This window comes from Rhinolophus sinicus, linkage group LG10, assembly GCF_036562045.2.
Source record: "Rhinolophus sinicus isolate RSC01 linkage group LG10, ASM3656204v1, whole genome shotgun sequence".
Lineage (NCBI taxonomy): Eukaryota > Metazoa > Chordata > Mammalia > Chiroptera > Rhinolophidae > Rhinolophus > Rhinolophus sinicus.
Window position 1 is genome coordinate 33,202,808 of NC_133759.1, and position 16,733 is coordinate 33,219,540.

Genomic DNA, 16,733 nt, shown 5'->3' on the forward strand with positions numbered 1-16,733 from the left:
GACTAAAAACCCTACAGTTGTCAAAGTCACCATGGCATGACTGACTTAAATATCTACAAGGTAAATGATTATTGCTATCTTCTTGGTCAGCCATAAGAAAACTGAGTTTTGATGCTATCAATTCTATCTGACAAGCAGTAATATTTCCAAAAGGAGAGTAAGACCAACAATGCTTTTGGCAAAAGTGGGCACACCTTCCATAAATTGTACAGATACTTCATCTACCTACTCTTCTATGTTTCCTTCTTCAAACAAGAATCAATTCTTTGTAATCCGGATGGAATTACAGCCAGCTTATTTTCATTTCAGTGCTTCTCTTCTCCAGATACCAAAAAAAAGTAATGAGTCAGTAGACTCTAAAATCAACAAAAAAGAAATAGAATGGCTCACTGGTATGTATACAATATTCATCTCCAAATGCTTCCTTTTAGCATCTAATTTTTCAGACCCTACACAAGGCACAGGCATTAAAATTCTGTGTCCACAATAGGATTTATAGATGATGTAATACAGAATTGTACACCTGAAATCTATGTAATTTTACTAACAATTGTCACCCCAATAAATTTAATAAAAAATAAAAATATTCTGTGTCCAAGAGCACGTAGGAAAGACAGTAAGTAACCAAACACTATGCTGAGGTCTTTTCCTACTTTTTATTATTTCTCCCTGAAATATCTATCTCGCAATCTCTCTGAGTTTAAGTACAGAACTCCATCACTAAAATGCTTCATTAATATGGCGTTCACTTATACTAAGTTAAATCCCTGAAACATAGAAACTACATAAAAAAAAAGTCTAATATAACATAATTAGCCTTTAAAAATATTCTGGTTTCCCAAAACCAAAGGATTCCTCTGTATTCATAATTTGCATACTTCATGATCAGTAAAGAACTTACATCCACCGAAGCAACAACAAACCAAAAAAGACTACTGAAGGAACGTACTAAAAGTTAGCAAACCTTTTTGAGGTGATCAAAGACAGCACCCCTAAAAGGGTCGCAGATATAAAGTGATCTATCATTCTCCTTTATCTTCAATGCTTCTTCTTCTGTAATAATCTGAAGATATTCTTCTGATTGGAACTCTTTTATTGACTGAAAGAAAAAAATGAAGTAAGATTACACCTAAAATTAGTCACCTGTATTTAAGTCCTATGAAGTCTATCTTCAATATCTATCTCAAATCCAACCTTTTTTTCTATTGGAAATACCATCACCTCTCACTTAGACCTTCTCTCTCCTCTGCCCTAAATCTGTTCTCCACACCTAACAATCTTTTTAACAAAATAAATCAGGTCATGCCACCCTCTGCTCAAAACCTCCAATGGCTTCCCAGCACACTCAGAATAAAATCCACATTTCTTATGATGGCCTACAAGACCAGAGAGTCTGGCCCCTCTGCCTGTTTCCTCACCTTTACCTTTTACTTCTCTCTCCTCTTGCTTATCTCTAGCTACTCCTACTTTCTTGTTAGGACTGGAACAAGCAAAGCATGACATCATTTAGAGGCTTTGCTCTTGTTCCCACTGCCTGGAATACTCTTCTCCCAGGTCCTCACCTGACTTGATCCCTCATTTCAATCAGACCTGTTCAAATGTGACCTCCTCAGAGATGCCTTTTCTGATCATACTTTCTAAAATACCCTTTCCCTATTCCTCCAGTCTATGTCATGAAGAAAAATAATATGGGTATTATGTACATATATGTAGATTTGTCTCGATCCCTTACAAGAAAGTTTCATGATCTTGTTTGCCACCACATCCTGGCACCCAGTAAGCACTCAAATATTTTCTGAACAAAATGTGATGTCCTTATGTTAGACACTTAGAATGATCCTTTTAAAACAATTAAATCAGATTACATTACTCTTCTGATTCAAACCCCACAGTGAATCTCTACCTCACTGAAACTAAAAGCCAAAGTCCTTAGGATGGCCCACAAGGCCCGACATGACCCTACAGTCTTACGCTCTGCAGCATCCCTTAATCGTCCCCCATCCCTTGCTCACTACACTACGGTCACACTAATGTTGGACAGACACTCTAAGCACTTTCCAAGGGGCCTCTGTCTATTTGCTGAAATCTTCCTCAGATATCCAAAGAACTAACTATCTCACCTCCTTCAAGTATACTCAAGTATCCATAAAACCTATCCTGATCACACGCTATTTAAAATTATAACCTTTCCTTCTCTTCCTCCCCAACAAACATCCTCCAAACCCCTTAACCTGTTTTTGTTCTTTTCTGTTCCCAAAGCACTTCTTAGTACACTGGAATACTATATAGTTTACTCATTTATCATGTCTGATTGTCTGTTTCCTCCTGCTAGAATAGAATGTAAACTCTGAGAAAGTCGGCATCTTTGCCTGCTCTGATCATTGATGTATCCCACGTACTACAACCGTGCTTATCAGACCATGGACACTCAATAATTCTTTGCTGAATGAGTGAACTTTAAAGAAAAACCTGCTACAACAGAGCATCTTAAGCTTTCATGTACACAGGGATCACTCTGAGGAGCTTGTTAAAATGCAGATTCTCATTGGTAAGCATGAGTTGGGGCTCAAGGCTCTGCGTTCAGAACAAACTCTCAAGCCATGCTGCTGCTGCTGGGAGCTGTAAGCAGCAAGTCTCCACCTTACCCCTGCATTCTCCCGTATTACACTGTACATATGAAACATATTTTTAACAATTAACCCCCCCAAAAAATGAAGTATAACCAGTACATGGCTGACTGAAAATTTTTCAACACACAAAGGTCTGCTCTGGTTAGTAGACAAAAGAAAGCAACTTAACTTCCAAAAACAGCAGGTCTGCCACTTTCAATAGAAATGTCACAATAGATTTGATACATAATGACATATCTATATTAATGTAGAGTAAAACTACATTATTATGAAAATAATTATTACCAAGGCATAAAAGCTCAATATATCAAAATCACTAAAATCAAGAAAATGAATTCACAGGATTAAACAAGAGGTTTTCAACTGTTCTTACCTCAAGAGCTTTGAGAAAACATTCGGAATTGTCTGAAGACTTTAAAAACTTCACAAAAAACGGTTCTTTGTCATTTTTGGACATTTTTAAACTGTCAAAATAAAGGAACCATTAACAAGAACAGAAACACATTACATATGAAGTTAAATGCTTAAAGTACCTATTTTTCTGTGCAGACAAGGATGCCTAAGGATAGACATTTTGGCCTCGTCCATGAATTCAACCATCTCCTTTGTAAGAAACGCTGGAATGTGGGCAAAGTCAGGGAGAAATATGACAACACCAATCCTTGCAAACCAGAGAACGATATTAATGCCCCTAAACTGAATACATTTGAGGACCCTTGCTATGGGGGTGAGGGGTTGTCTAAGTCCCCCCAGCCAATGAACATTCAATTGCACTTGTCTTAAGGATAGTCAGAATGAATTTGTCCCTGCGGGTACCCATAGCCCGCGAGGTTTGTTCACCCCTCATTAAACGAACTTTAAATATAAACACATATGGCAGGTAGCAAGGTCATGCCCCCAACAGGCAGGGCGCTCTTGCTCCCTAGCTCCTGGGAAAGGCCTGGCTCCTGGCCCAGTCGCCCCCACGTCCTCCTTGGAGTTTAAGTCCCACCCGCCGGTTACAAGGGCAGGAAACGAGGGCCCCGAAGGCCAGGGGAAGCGTCGCGACCCCCAGCTGGGGTGGGAAAGAAGCAAGGTCCTCTGTCCGCGCCTCACTCACCTCGGTGGAGCGTGGGGGTTTGGGGACGGTGAGTGGGGGGCCGCGCGGCTGGCAGGACAGCGGCGGGGGTCGGGCGCCAGCCCGGCGCACACCCGCCGAACCCGCGGCACCCCCGGCCCGAAACACGCAAAACCCGGAAATTGCGAGGCCTGGAACCGACTTTCGCGCCAACCGCGCAGACGAACTCGCCTCTTCTGGCGGAAGTGACGTTGTGCGCAGCTGCGGCAGGAAGGTGGAATCGTCGAAAGCGGTGGTGGGTGGCAGAGCCGCGCTTCGCTCGGTGGGCTGTGGGGTTTGCGGTAAGCTGGGGCCGGGTGACCTGGGCTCGGGGCTTTGAGGGGCGGGCCTGGGCGACCCTGGGAGTTGGCCGAGCGCCCTCGGCGCAGGGGCTGGGGCCGCAGGCCAGGAGTACCTCAGAGCAGGTCCTAACATTTGGAAAAATAAAGTTGGGGCAAAGAGAGTTTTCTCAAGAAATATTTTATACCTGCTGTAGGCCAGGCAGTGAGAGAGAAACCGTTTATTATCATCCAAGACAACCCTGTGAGGCAAGTAGTAGTATCTCCATTGTAGGCACGGAGAAGCTGAGGCTTAGAGACATTCAGGGATGTGTCCAAGGTCAGACTGTAAGTGATGGAATTAAGATGTTAGACAAGTCTTTGACTTGTGGACGAAAATGGAGTTCTATGGAAAGTAACCTCACAGGGTGATCCGATCAGAAATTCATAACTGGGCAGGTCATGAGGGGTAGTCACGCCTCAGGCATATAACTTTAGTAAAAGGCTTGTCTTTGCCTTAAGGCAGCCCTGTCCATTGTTTTTGTGCATCAAGGTTAACAACACCTTTGAAATGCCCTCCATCAGACTTTCTAAAGTGAATCTTAATTATGCTGTAATCCGATCCCGACTTGCCTTGCTTTCTGCCACCTTCCTGTAATCTTCCTTACTTCTTAATCTCAAAGGCATGAAAAAAATTGCGAATTTATTCTCAAAGAATCTATCTCAGTCTGTTGAGATCTTGCTTCCAGGTGTAACTGTTTGACTCAGACAAGTTTTTACAAAAATTCTCTACAGGTTTGGACATTCTTAATGTCCACAGGCTCCACGGACTGGGTTCTTTCTCCTCCAATATAGCAAGAGTGTGATTACTGCCTACCACTTTCAGCCAAGAAGGCTGAAGGGGAGAAAAATGGCAGGATGACTCGAATTATACACCTAGTGCAAAGGGGTCTTTGCTGAGCTCTTCAGTGGTCTTCCCCCACTCTTGGGCCCTCAATGAGCATATCATTTTCTAACTCCCTGAGTGTAGGAGAGATTCTGGGATGGAAACTAATGTTCAAATGGCAAAGATTCAGGGAAGAGGAGGTAAAATGGGACTATAGAATCTTGGCTTATTCATTACCAATGACAGACTGCTTCGGTAGTGTTTCTTATTTTATGCTTGACTCTTGAGATGAGAAGCTCATGATTTTGGACTGAGTAATGTGACAATTTAATGCCATATACTTCCATTGTTTTCTTTTCTTCTTAGCACCTAAAGATGGCAATGAGCTGCTTGAGTCTAAATGTGTGACTATACCCAAAGAAGGTGAGTCAGTAACAGTAACACTGGGCTCAAAGGTAAAGGCCCAGCCCATTGTTGTTTTGTTTAAAAATAAACAAAAGTTACTGGATTTGTTAAAAAAAAAAAAGATGTCACAGTTAATTGTTAAGCAAATCTGTTTTGAAACTATAGTAATAATTACTATTTATAGGGTACTTTTCATTCCTACTTACACTATTCCTGTTTACTTTTCCCATCAATCCTGTAGTATGTGGGCATCATTGTCCTGAGTTATGTAAATGGGGAAAATAAGGCTCAGGGACTGTGTAACTTGACCAGGGCCACATAGCTGGGAAGTGGCTGCACCTAGGCTTGAGAAGAGGCAGTGTGACTGGAAACCCCGTGGCCTTCCTGATCAACCACATTTCTCCTTGTCACATGCTGCCTGCCCATCTCTGCACGAAGGTCAGCATCAGGACAGGAGCCCATTCCTGACATTTCTGGGGCTGGGTGGAGGCCTCTCGATGGAAGGAGAGTCACAGATGTCACTAATGAAGATGAGGAAAAATGATATCAACCCTTTGGCCAGGTGTATTATAGCACTGTTTCCCCGAAAATAAGACCTAGCCGGCCAATCAGCTCTAATGCGTCTTTTGGAGCAAAAATTAATATAAGACCTGGTCTTATTTTACTATACGACTAGGTCTTTATAATATAATATAGTATAGTATAATGTAATATAATATAATACCGGGTCTTGTATTAATTTTTCTTTTTGCTCACTTTCTTTTTGCTCCAAAAGATACATTAGAGCTGATTGTCCAGCTGGTCTTATTTTCAGGGAAACAGGGTAGCAGGGGAGTCGACCTCATCTTTAGAACAGGAGACCAGGTGACAAGTTCTCCCATCTGTGTCTCCACACAGGCAGACAGGGTCTATTCTATATCTGTCCCTGAGGGACCTAATCTTGGGCAGTAACTAGAGTGGTAGTTCTCTATCTGATGTACTGCCTGGACCAGCTGCATCAGCGCCACCGAGGATTTGTTGGAAATAAAAATTCTTGGGCCTGACCTGAGGCCTGCAGAGTCCAAAACTCTGGGGATGGGTCCCAGCATTCTGTGTTTTCAAAAGCCCTCCAGGTGATTGTGATGCACATTAAAGTTTGTTTGAACAAAGATTTTTTAGGAAAGGGTGAAAGGGGTTATATGGGTTGTGGTTATTAAGATGGTGAAAATGGGGAATAGCTGTGATATGCCCTCAGGCAGCTGCCTCAGAAGGTGGAGTTTGGATTAACTTTCCCCTCACTTTCCTGGCTTTCAGGGTCACCTCCCTATTTCTTTGGCACTTTTGTCACCTAGAACCAGACACTCCAGACCCTGCTTAGAGTAAGATTAAAGGGAAATTTATATTTATCCTTTTTAGAATGAAAAAACACAGAAAACAAATATGACAAGATAGTTACTTTTAAAATATGGGTGGTGCGAATATGACTATTTCTTGTTATATTTTGCTACATAGATAAGATTTCTCAAAATTTTAAAAATAGATTTTTTGAGAGTTTTATATTTTCTAGTACTATAAATGAATAAATATGTATAAATAAAGGGATTATGATTTTAAAATGAGGTGAGTAAATTATCTTTATTGCTGCAGAAATAGGTTTTGCAGTGGCAAAATATTTGTATAGACTGTTGTCTTCAGTAACCTGGAAGGTAAAACATAGACCTACAGAGTCTGCTGAGGGGCAGGGAAGGAGGTAAAATTGAATGTTAGCAGCATTTGTTGGTTGGTACTGGCTGCATTTAGCAGATATTATAAGAAAGAGACAACAAGCTCATGGAAGAATTGGCTTGTTTGCAAGAAAACATAAAAGAGAATTTATAAATCCAAAAATGTGAGGTTTTGCAAGTTTGGAAAAGCTGAGTGCGTCTAGGTGCTACAAACAAGAGGTAAACCTAAGAGACGTTTTGAGCAGCACACGTCCATTACCACTCATCCATGTGGAAGAGACCTAGTTAAATAGTATGGTCCTTCCACCCAAGCTGGGTAAACACCATCAATTGAGAGAGAGGTATTGTGCCCAGGATCACAATCAGGCTTGAAAATTAGTTCTAGAGACAATGTGAGTATGGCTACTACTGTATTCCCCCGAAAATAAGACCTAATTGGAAAATAAGCACTAGCATGATTTTTCAGGATGACAACTCCTGAACATAAGCCCTAATGTGTCTTGGAGCAAAAATTAATATAAGACCCAGTCTTATTTTGGGGGAAACGCGGTACTGTAGGGAAACAACTCTACCATGTCTTCCTGGCAACTTTGCATAGATCCATATAGGCAGAGGTTGGGATGGCAGTATATCTGAGCCCCTGGCCAAACACCTTGTGATCCTGCTGGAACGTGACAGGATGGGAAGCCTCTAAGGAACAGCTAGCTAGGAGAGCACCTCTCACTCACCTTCCTGCCTCCCCAGGAGGTTGTGATCACTTTCTCATTGCCTCCCAGATTCTGATGAGGTAGGGGGTTCTCTGCCCCACTCCCTCAGAATAGAGCTGCAGAATATAAAACCACTTAGCTGCTATCTACATTTGGCTCCTCAGAGATGGGGTTTCCCACAACACACATTGCAGCCCCTTTCCTTTCAGTGTCATCCTTTTTGGTGCGTAAAACGGAACTGGGGAGCTGGCACCTTTGGCTTATTCTGTTTTGCTCTCTATGGAAGTAATAATCTAAAAGTGTCTCGTGTCTTCACCAGTCTAATCAGTCAGGCCTCACCCTTGACCTTATATATGTGAGGTTGACAACTACCACATGAAACTGAATGGAAGCAAATAGATATGCAGGTTATTAAAGTTTTGAGATAATAGCTTTGTGAAGAAAGCTAGAAACCTGGAGTATTCGAACTTTGATACAATCTTCAAGGTTGCATAGTAGGAAGTGGGTAAAAAGTCCTACAGCCCCAAAGAAGCATGAACTCTTCAATGCCGTGCAGATGTGGCTAGAGAGAAAGATGGAAAGGGAAGACCCTCCCAGAGGGAGGTGCCAGGGACCTTGGAGAGCAATGAGCAAAGGAGCTACTTTCAGAGTGAAACTGAATCTAATCAAGCAGAGGAACCAACCACCCAGTCATTGCCTGTCCAGCAGGACTTTAGAGTTGACGCTGATCAGCAACAGCTATGGGTCTTCATTCCCCTTTCTGAAAGAGGGTTTTATTGTAGTTATTGTCCCTGCTCCACCAATGTATATCAGCTGTGCAGTTGGGGGGTGGGCAGCACCTTGTGTTTTCAGTCCATATGTCACTGGACTGTAAGGTGGATTCTGGTAGAGACAATGTAGCAGAACTTTAGTATCCCACACATATCCCCTCAACCATGCCACTCTTAAGCACATTGGGAAACTTCTACCTGCCAACCTACCAGCATCCGTGTTTCTTTACATGAAGGCATTCTCTGACACCAGGAGTCTGCTTTGCCACCTGCACAGTAGGCCAGAGGGTGAGAGGTTATGACCTATGGACAAAACTCTCAAACAATGACTAACAAAAATTGGTGTACAAAACTCTTGTTTGCATGCCCCTTGGATGGAATATTCTGCCCTGGCTTTCAGAGTTTTCTCAGTGGAATTAATCTCCGTTCTCCACAGTGGTAACTGACTTTTTAGTACCTCGCTTAGATGCCTTCTTTTCCCTGTCTCACTTCCCCTGTATCTTATCTGTGTTTCTTTACTTACTAAATAAAATACTTGAAAAGTCTTGTGTAAAGTCTGTTTTCTGGGAAAACTCAAACTAAGACAGAAGATCCAAGACATGTGCCCCCTTTACATAGTGTGTGTTGTTGCTGGGAAGAAGTTGCCAAGTTTTCCGATTGCCAGCAAGTGTTTCCGGTTGCCAGCCTCTTCGCATCTAGATGGGGTCATGTGATATAGGTAGAAGTGATGCTTATTACTTCCAGGCCTGGTCGATGAAAACCTCTTGTACTACCTTCCACAGTCTTCCATATTCTGGATGTCAACACGTAGGGCAATCTTGGAAGCCACATACTGAAAATGGCAGAGCCTCTCAGCCTGGATCTCTGAATGACTGACTAGAGTTATGAAAGTGAACTCCCCATCCCTGTCTCTCCAACAAATTATCACCACTGCTGCCAGAGGTGAGCTTGTGTTATGTTAAACCATTGAGATTTGGAACTTCATTTTTTATGGCAACTAGTACCAATCTAATCAATTCTGAATTTAGTAAGGTTTAAACAAATGTGTTGCCACTTTAAAACATATTTATTGGGCTGGCCCGGTGGCTCAGGCGGTTGGAGCTCTGTGCTCCTAACTCCGGAGGCTGCTGGTTCGATTCCCACATGGGCCAGTGGGCTCTCAACCACAAGGCAGTTCAACTCCTCGACTCCCGCAAGGGATGGTGGGCAGTGCCCCCTGCAACTGAGATTGAACACAGCACCTTGAGCTGAGCTGCCGCTAAGCTTCCGGATGGCTCAGTTGGTTAGAGTGTGTCCTCTCAACCACAAGGTTGCCGGTTCGACTTGACTCCCACAGGGGATGGTGGTCTGCGCCCCCTGCAACTAGCAACGGCAACTGGACCTGGAGCTGAGCTGCGCCCTCCACAACTAAGATTGAAAGGACAACAACTTGAAGCTGAATGGCACCCTCCACAACTAAGATTGAAATGGACAATAACTTGACTTGGAAAAAGGTCCTGGAAGTACACACTGTTCCCCAATAAAGCCCTGTTAAGAACAACAACAACAACAACAAAAAAAAACACTTGTCTTTATTTCCACAAAGGTCCTTAGAAAAAGGAAGAGTGAAACTGCTCCAGAGACAAATGCCAGAGACCACATGGGGAAAGCATGGACTGTGGGAGCAGGCTACCTAGGTTGAATGCTGGCTCTGACATATACTAGTTGTCTGACCTTGAGCAAGTTACTTAAACTGTGTGTTTCACTTTCTTCCTATACCAAATGGAGATGAGACCGTGTTTCCCTGAAAATAAGACCTAGCCGGACCATCAGCTCTAATGCGTGAGTCTTTTGGAGCAAAAATTAATATAAGACCCGGTCTTACATTATAGTAAAATAAGACCGGGTCTTATATTAATTTTTGCTCCAAAAGTTGCATTAGAGCTGATGGTCCGGCTAGGTCTTATTTTTGGGGAAACATGGTAGTAGCATCTACTTCATGGTGTTACTGCAAATTAATATTTGAAAAGCACTTAGCTTAGTGCCTGGTACACAGTTAATGATAAATTTACAAATTCCTACTTTTCCAAAGGCAGTTCTTGCCATGAAGTCTTTAAATTGTTTCTGACAATACAATCTTTAACCTTCTGCTCTGCTATTGTGAGAGGTTGTGCCAAAGCAACAGATGGCTTTAGCACTTTGGATGTCCTTCCTTTGCAATATAACTTTGTCCTTGTACACAGGAAGCTGTCAGAGTTTGCTCCATTCTGAGGTCAGAGAGCACATTGGCCCTTTTGGGTTTGAGCTGTGTTAGCTTTAGGTAGATCATTAACCTTAGGAGGAATGTTCACCTCTTGACCGTTGCTGGTTTTTGTCCACAGACCTATAGAGAAGATTGCTCAACCCACTTTTGAGACAAATCATTTATGTGCATTTTTTCATTTATTTGATATTTTTTGAGCCCTATATTATACCAGATCCTATTTTCCAATCTAGAATTAGCATGCTGAACAAGTGAAATGTGGCCTCTGCCCCCAGAGACCCTATTTCCTTTCAAAGGTATAAATAAATGAAATGAGAGCTAGAGCAGTTATAAACGAGCACAATAACCTATAAAATTCATTCATTAAGAAATAATAGAATCTTAAAAAAATAAAGATAAAAAATATAGTCCTCACCTGTGCTCTCTCATGACATAACCTGTGCAGGAATTGCACGCTTGTTGAGTGCATCGAGAAGATGTGGATAAAGCACCAGAAAACATTTATTTAAGAGCATTAGAGACTAGAGTTGCAAAATTTCTGGAAAAGGGAGGGTAACAGAGGTGAGACGACATTCTGCAACCACATTTTTCTGGAGGAATTTGCCACTTCTGGGCACAAGACAGGAGGCTTTGCCCGACAGAGGGCCACTGCTAGCAGAACTTATGGCAGTCTCAGGGCTGGAAAAACAGAAGTGGAGGCAAGATCCCAATGAGAAGGGAGGTGCAGAGAACTACGCCTGACAAATGACCAGTTTTTCCCTTAAGATATTTGGCATAGTTTGAAGCTCCATGGAATGAGGCAAAAACATTCTTTACCGGAAAGAGCTCTCAATGAGCATACCAGGTGTATTCGTTTCCTATGGCTGCTGTAACAATTACCACAAACTTAGTGGCTTAAAATAACACAGTTTATTATCTCACAGTTCGATAGGTCAGAAGTCTGAAAGGGTCTCACTGGGCAAAATTGAAGGTGTTATCAGGGCTGGGCTCATTTCTGAAGGCTTTACAGGATAATCCATGTTCTTACCCTTTCCAGCTGTAGAGATGCTCACATTTCTTGGCTAATGGCGCTACTCCCTTCCATCTTCAAATCCAGCAATGGCAGTCTTTCTTACATTGCATCACTCAGACACTAACTCCCGCTTACACATTTTAAAGGCCCTTGTGATTTCATTGGCCCACCCAGATAATCCAGGATAAAAGTCACCTGATTAGCAACTTTAATTCCATCTGCAATCTTAAACCTCCTTGCCACATAACAGCATTCACAGTTTGTGGGTTTAGGACATGAACATCTTTGTGGGGGAGGCGTGGGCATTATTCTGTGTACCACAGCAGGCTTTCAGTTGGGAGCCATGGAAGCTTATCAAAACTGCAACCTAGCCTTGACATAGCTTGACCCCCCCAGTTGAATCAAAGTGATCAGTCCCCATTCTATCTTTTTAGCAGAATCAAAGGGTGAACACACTTTGGAAATAATGGTATATCATCTGGAGCCTCTAAAATTTTATATGTTATGTCCAATTACTTGTTCAAGTAAAAATTAAAAGGCATTCCAAGTGAAATATGTGTCCAAAAACTAATATAAAAATACACACTATAAATAAATCCACAAGAATCCAGATACTGCATTGAGCAGACAGAGAAGGACCCTTTAAAAGCTATGATTAATATGGCCAAGAAAATAGAACAAAATGTGATGAAATAGAGGAAAAGATGGTGAAAATAGTGGAAAAGATGGAGAAGTTCATTGGAGAATTGGAATCTATCAAGAAGAAATCAAATGGAAATTCTAAAAAGAAAAAGGTAATAATTCCCCTACAGATGCAAGAAAAAGTGCCCTTGGGCTTTCTGTCTGTCTGATTGTGGCAGCCAAGATTAAATGAGGGAATACAGTAATTACAAAACCGTGAAAAAATAATTTTTGCAACTCAGAAATAACCTTGTAAATAGTTATTCCAAAAAAGAATCTTAAAATGTGAATTTACATGAAAAAGGCAATAATTGATGTTGATTTCTCTATAAATGGATTTAACAGTGTAACAGATGCACAGAAGAGAGGATTAGTAAACTGGAAGACAGGCACAGAGAGAAAAAATAGAAATACTGAAAAAAACCACGATACATGTGTATCTTTAAAAGATTACTATATAATACAATTATAATCCCAGAAATAGAGTCAACAGACAATAGACAAGAGGAATATTTAACCACACAAAGGTTGAGAATTTTCCAAGTGGTGAAAAACAGCCCACACATTCACCCATATATTCACAGCTAGGGTAACATCACACTAGGCACACCATGGTCAAACCAAAGAAGATAAAGAATTTAAGGAGAGGGCGGCCAGATGGCTCAGTTGGTTAGAGCGTAAGCTCTGAACAACGGACTTGCCAGTTCGATTCCCACATGGGCCAGTGAGGTGCTCCACAACTACATTGAAAACGAGCTGCCACTGAGCTGCCGGAGGGGCAGCTAGATGGCTCAGTTGGTTAGACAGCGCGAGCTCTCAACAAGGTTGCTGGTTCAATTCCCACATGGGATGGTGAACTGCGCCCCTGCAACTGAAGATTGAAAATGGTGAGTGGACTTGGAGCTGAGCTGCGCCCTCCACAACTAGATTGAAGGACAACGACTTGGAGCTGATGGCTGTGGAGAAACACACAGTTCCTCAATATTCCCCAATAAAATAAAATAAAAATAAATAAATAAAAAGAATTTAAGGAGAATATTTTAAAAGTAGCCAGAGGAAAACAACACATTACTTTCAGAGGAACAACAGTTGACTTCAGTTAACTTCTCAACAAAAATTATGAATAAAAGAAAAATTAAGTGACATTATTAAAGTTGTAGAAAAAAATAAGAGTGGAATATTATACTCAGTGGGGAAAAAAATCCTACAAAACTGTTAGTTAAAAACATTTAAATACCTGAGAAAATCCTTTGCCAGAAGATTTGCACTAAGAGAAAAGACTTCTTTAGACAGAATAAAAATGATCCCAAGAGCAATGAAAAGAGTAAATATGTGGTTAAATATAAATAAATATTAACAAATAGTATTTTGTGACATTCTAAACTATAAATATAATTAAAAGTGCATAACAATAATACAACAAAAACGAGTAAATGAAGTTAAAATGTTATACAGTCCCTAGCATTAGCAAGGAAGTTGTAGAAGTGATAATATTCCTTACACTGTAAGTCAGGGGTATGTGTTGTAATCTATTGGGTACTCAGTAAAAAATAGGAAAAGGATATGTAACAACTGAATAGAGAGAAAAGGATGGATTAATTAAAACATTGATTAATCTAAAAGATAGCAAGAAAAGAGATGATAGGGAACAAAGTAGGTTAGGCAAATAGGAAACAAATAATAAAGGGGTAGATACTACCCAAATATACCAGTAATTACATTAAATGTCAAGAAACTATAAATGCTAATTAAAAGTGTAAGATTGTTAGATGGGATTTTTAAAATATACACTGCTTATAAAAGACACTTTAAATATAAGGACACAAAAACACTTAACACAAAAGGATTAAAAAATATACTGTGCATACTTAGTCAAAAGAAAACTGGTGTAACTATACCAATATACCGATGACTTTAAGGCAAGAAATATTACTAGAGATAAAAAGAGGTATTTGTAATGATCATAATGATGAAGGAAATAACCCACCAGTAAGGTATCACAATCCCAAATATGTATGTGCTCAAAAACACAGTTTTAAAATTATATAAAGCAAAAACTGGCAGAATTAAAAGTGGAAATAGACAAATCCACAATCAAAATGGGGAACTTTTAACACACCTCTCTTGAGGAAAATAGGAAAATAAGGTCAAGGAAATCAGTGTAAAAATATTGAGTCACTATGTTGTACACCAGAAACTAAAATAATATTGTATGTCAACTATGGTACATTTAAAAAAATTGAAGATAGAAATGAACAATACAATTTTCAAATATGGATATATATGCACATAAACATATGTTTATGTATTTTATGTATATAACAGTATATAAATGAATGTTATTTATGTATTATACATTATATATGTATGTACGTATATAAATAAGTATAATAAATACAGCAATATTATTTTTGTATAGTATATATATGTAGTTTCTGTCATGAAAAACAGATGCAAAAAATCCTAACAAAATATTAGAAATCTAAGTTCAATATATAAAAAGCATTATACATAACAGCTGAGTGGGGCTTATTTCAGAAATGGTTTAAATGGTTTAACATTTAAAAATCAATTAGAGTAGTTCACCATATTAACATAAGGAGGAGAAATCATGATTATCTCAATAAGTACAGAAAAATACTTGGTAAAATTTAAAAGACCATTCATGATTTTTAAAAAAAGACAATCTAGAAAGGAAGGGAGCTTCGATAATTTGGTAAATAATATCTCAAACAAAATATCAGCTTTTGCGTCTAGTGCAACATAGGCAGTGAGCAGACGAGAAGGGGTGTCGAAGGGTTAAGAAAGTAAGGAACAGAAATCAAGAGTTATGAAACGGGCCAAGGGTCTCACAGCCTCAAAGGACTGAGAGCCCCTAATCGGGCCACCTTGTGGCTTTTATTGGTGCACACACAAGAAAGTAACATGGTTTTCTCCAAGGTCTCTGAATTTCACACATTATACTAAGAAACTGATTTGAACTAATTACCCTTGCCTGCAAGCAGCTGAACCATCAATTTCAGGATGTACCTTCTGCAAGTAGCTGAACCTTCAATTTCAGGATGTACCTCCCCAAGAGACAAAACCTTTATGCTTAAACTTACTGAAATGGATAGATGGAGAACTGATGTTATTACACCACTGAATCTCTTCCCAAGCAGGTTGTGGGAAGGAATGCAGCCACAAAGGCAGAAGCTCTCCTTAACTGGGGGAAGGTGGAGGTCTATCCCACCTCTGTCAACCCCGTGGGTTCTCCTGCTGGTCCCCACTCGACTGTGCCTGGCTTGAGTTGTCCCCCACGTGGGGAATCTTACTTGTCATTGGCTGACCAGCCATCCTCCCGGGCCAAACAGGGAGACATAAGGTATAAGCACAAAGGTGAAGCAAAGTCCCTGAAAGGACCCATCTCACAGACTCCTTTCTTTAGGGGTAGGTACGAGGGACAGACAGGTAGGCTGCTGCGTGATAACAAGCAGCAAACATTTTACCTAATGGTGAATTACTTAAAACTTTATCACCACTTCTATACAGTAATGCATTGGAAGTTCTAGTCAGTGCAATAAATCAAGAAAAAGAAATAAAATTATAAGGATGGGAAAAGAAACAAAACAGATATTCACAAAAAACATAAGGATATATGCAGAAAATCCAAAAGAAATAATTATATTTCATAAGATAATTTACCAAGGTCACTGGATTCAAGGTCAGTTACACAAAAACCAATTGTTTTTTCATACACCAGCAACAAACAAATTGAAAATGAATTAAAATCATGAAACCATTTATAATAGCACCCAAATCAGTTGATGTCTGGGAACAAATCTAGTAAGGATGTGCAAGTCCTCTAAACTGAACACTACAAAATATCAAGAGAAGACCTAGTAAAGAAGACCTAAATAATGGAGGAATAGGCCATATTCATGAATTGCAAATCTTAGTATTGTCAAGATGTCAAATCTCTTCAAATCGATCTACATTTCTGTATAGTTCCAATCAAATCTCTGCAGCTGTTCTTCCTGGAAATTGACATGTCAATTCTAAAATTTACATGGAACTTCAAAGCCAAAACAAACAAATCCAAATTCATCTTGAAGTACAACAAACTGGAGGACTTACACTATAAGATATCACAACTTATAAAACTACAGAAATTGAGACAGTGAGATACAAGTGGAAGGATTAATGTACAAATCAGTAGAACAGAAGAGAGAGTTCAGAAACACATATATAGTTAACTGATTTTTGACAAAGATTTTACTAAAGTACAGTGAGGAAAGAATTATCTTTCCAGTAAATTGTGCTAGGTCAATTGGTCATATATAT

The 16,733-nt window shown here is 40.1% G+C and overlaps 2 protein-coding genes across 4 annotated transcripts in view; one reads left to right on the top strand and one right to left on the bottom strand.

Moving 5' to 3' along the window:
- TOPBP1 (DNA topoisomerase II binding protein 1) overlaps nt 1-3,925 on the bottom strand; it is a 50,168-nt gene extending 46,243 nt beyond the window's left edge. The window contains exons 1-4 of one of the 3 annotated variants that reach the window (XM_074312855.1): nt 3,730-3,925; nt 3,004-3,094; nt 965-1,099; nt 230-356 (exon numbers count right to left, since the gene is read on the bottom strand). Coding sequence is in view for 1 of the 3 variants with exons in the window: in XM_019725913.2 (XP_019581472.2) it covers nt 965-1,099; nt 3,004-3,087 (219 nt within the window). In the remaining 2 variants the exon portion in view is untranslated. The remainder of the gene's footprint in view (nt 1-229; nt 357-964; nt 1,100-3,003; nt 3,095-3,729) is intronic. The other 2 variants (XM_019725913.2, XM_074312856.1) reach the window with 2 other exon arrangements.
- Nucleotides 3,926-3,955: 30 nt separating this feature from the next.
- Nucleotides 3,956-16,733, top strand: part of LOC109444539 (inhibitor of carbonic anhydrase) — a 55,150-nt gene continuing 42,372 nt past the window's right edge. Inside the window, exons 1-2 of the mRNA XM_074312858.1 lie at nt 3,956-4,028; nt 5,257-5,313. The gene's annotated coding sequence lies outside the window, so the exon portion shown is untranslated. The remainder of the gene's footprint in view (nt 4,029-5,256; nt 5,314-16,733) is intronic.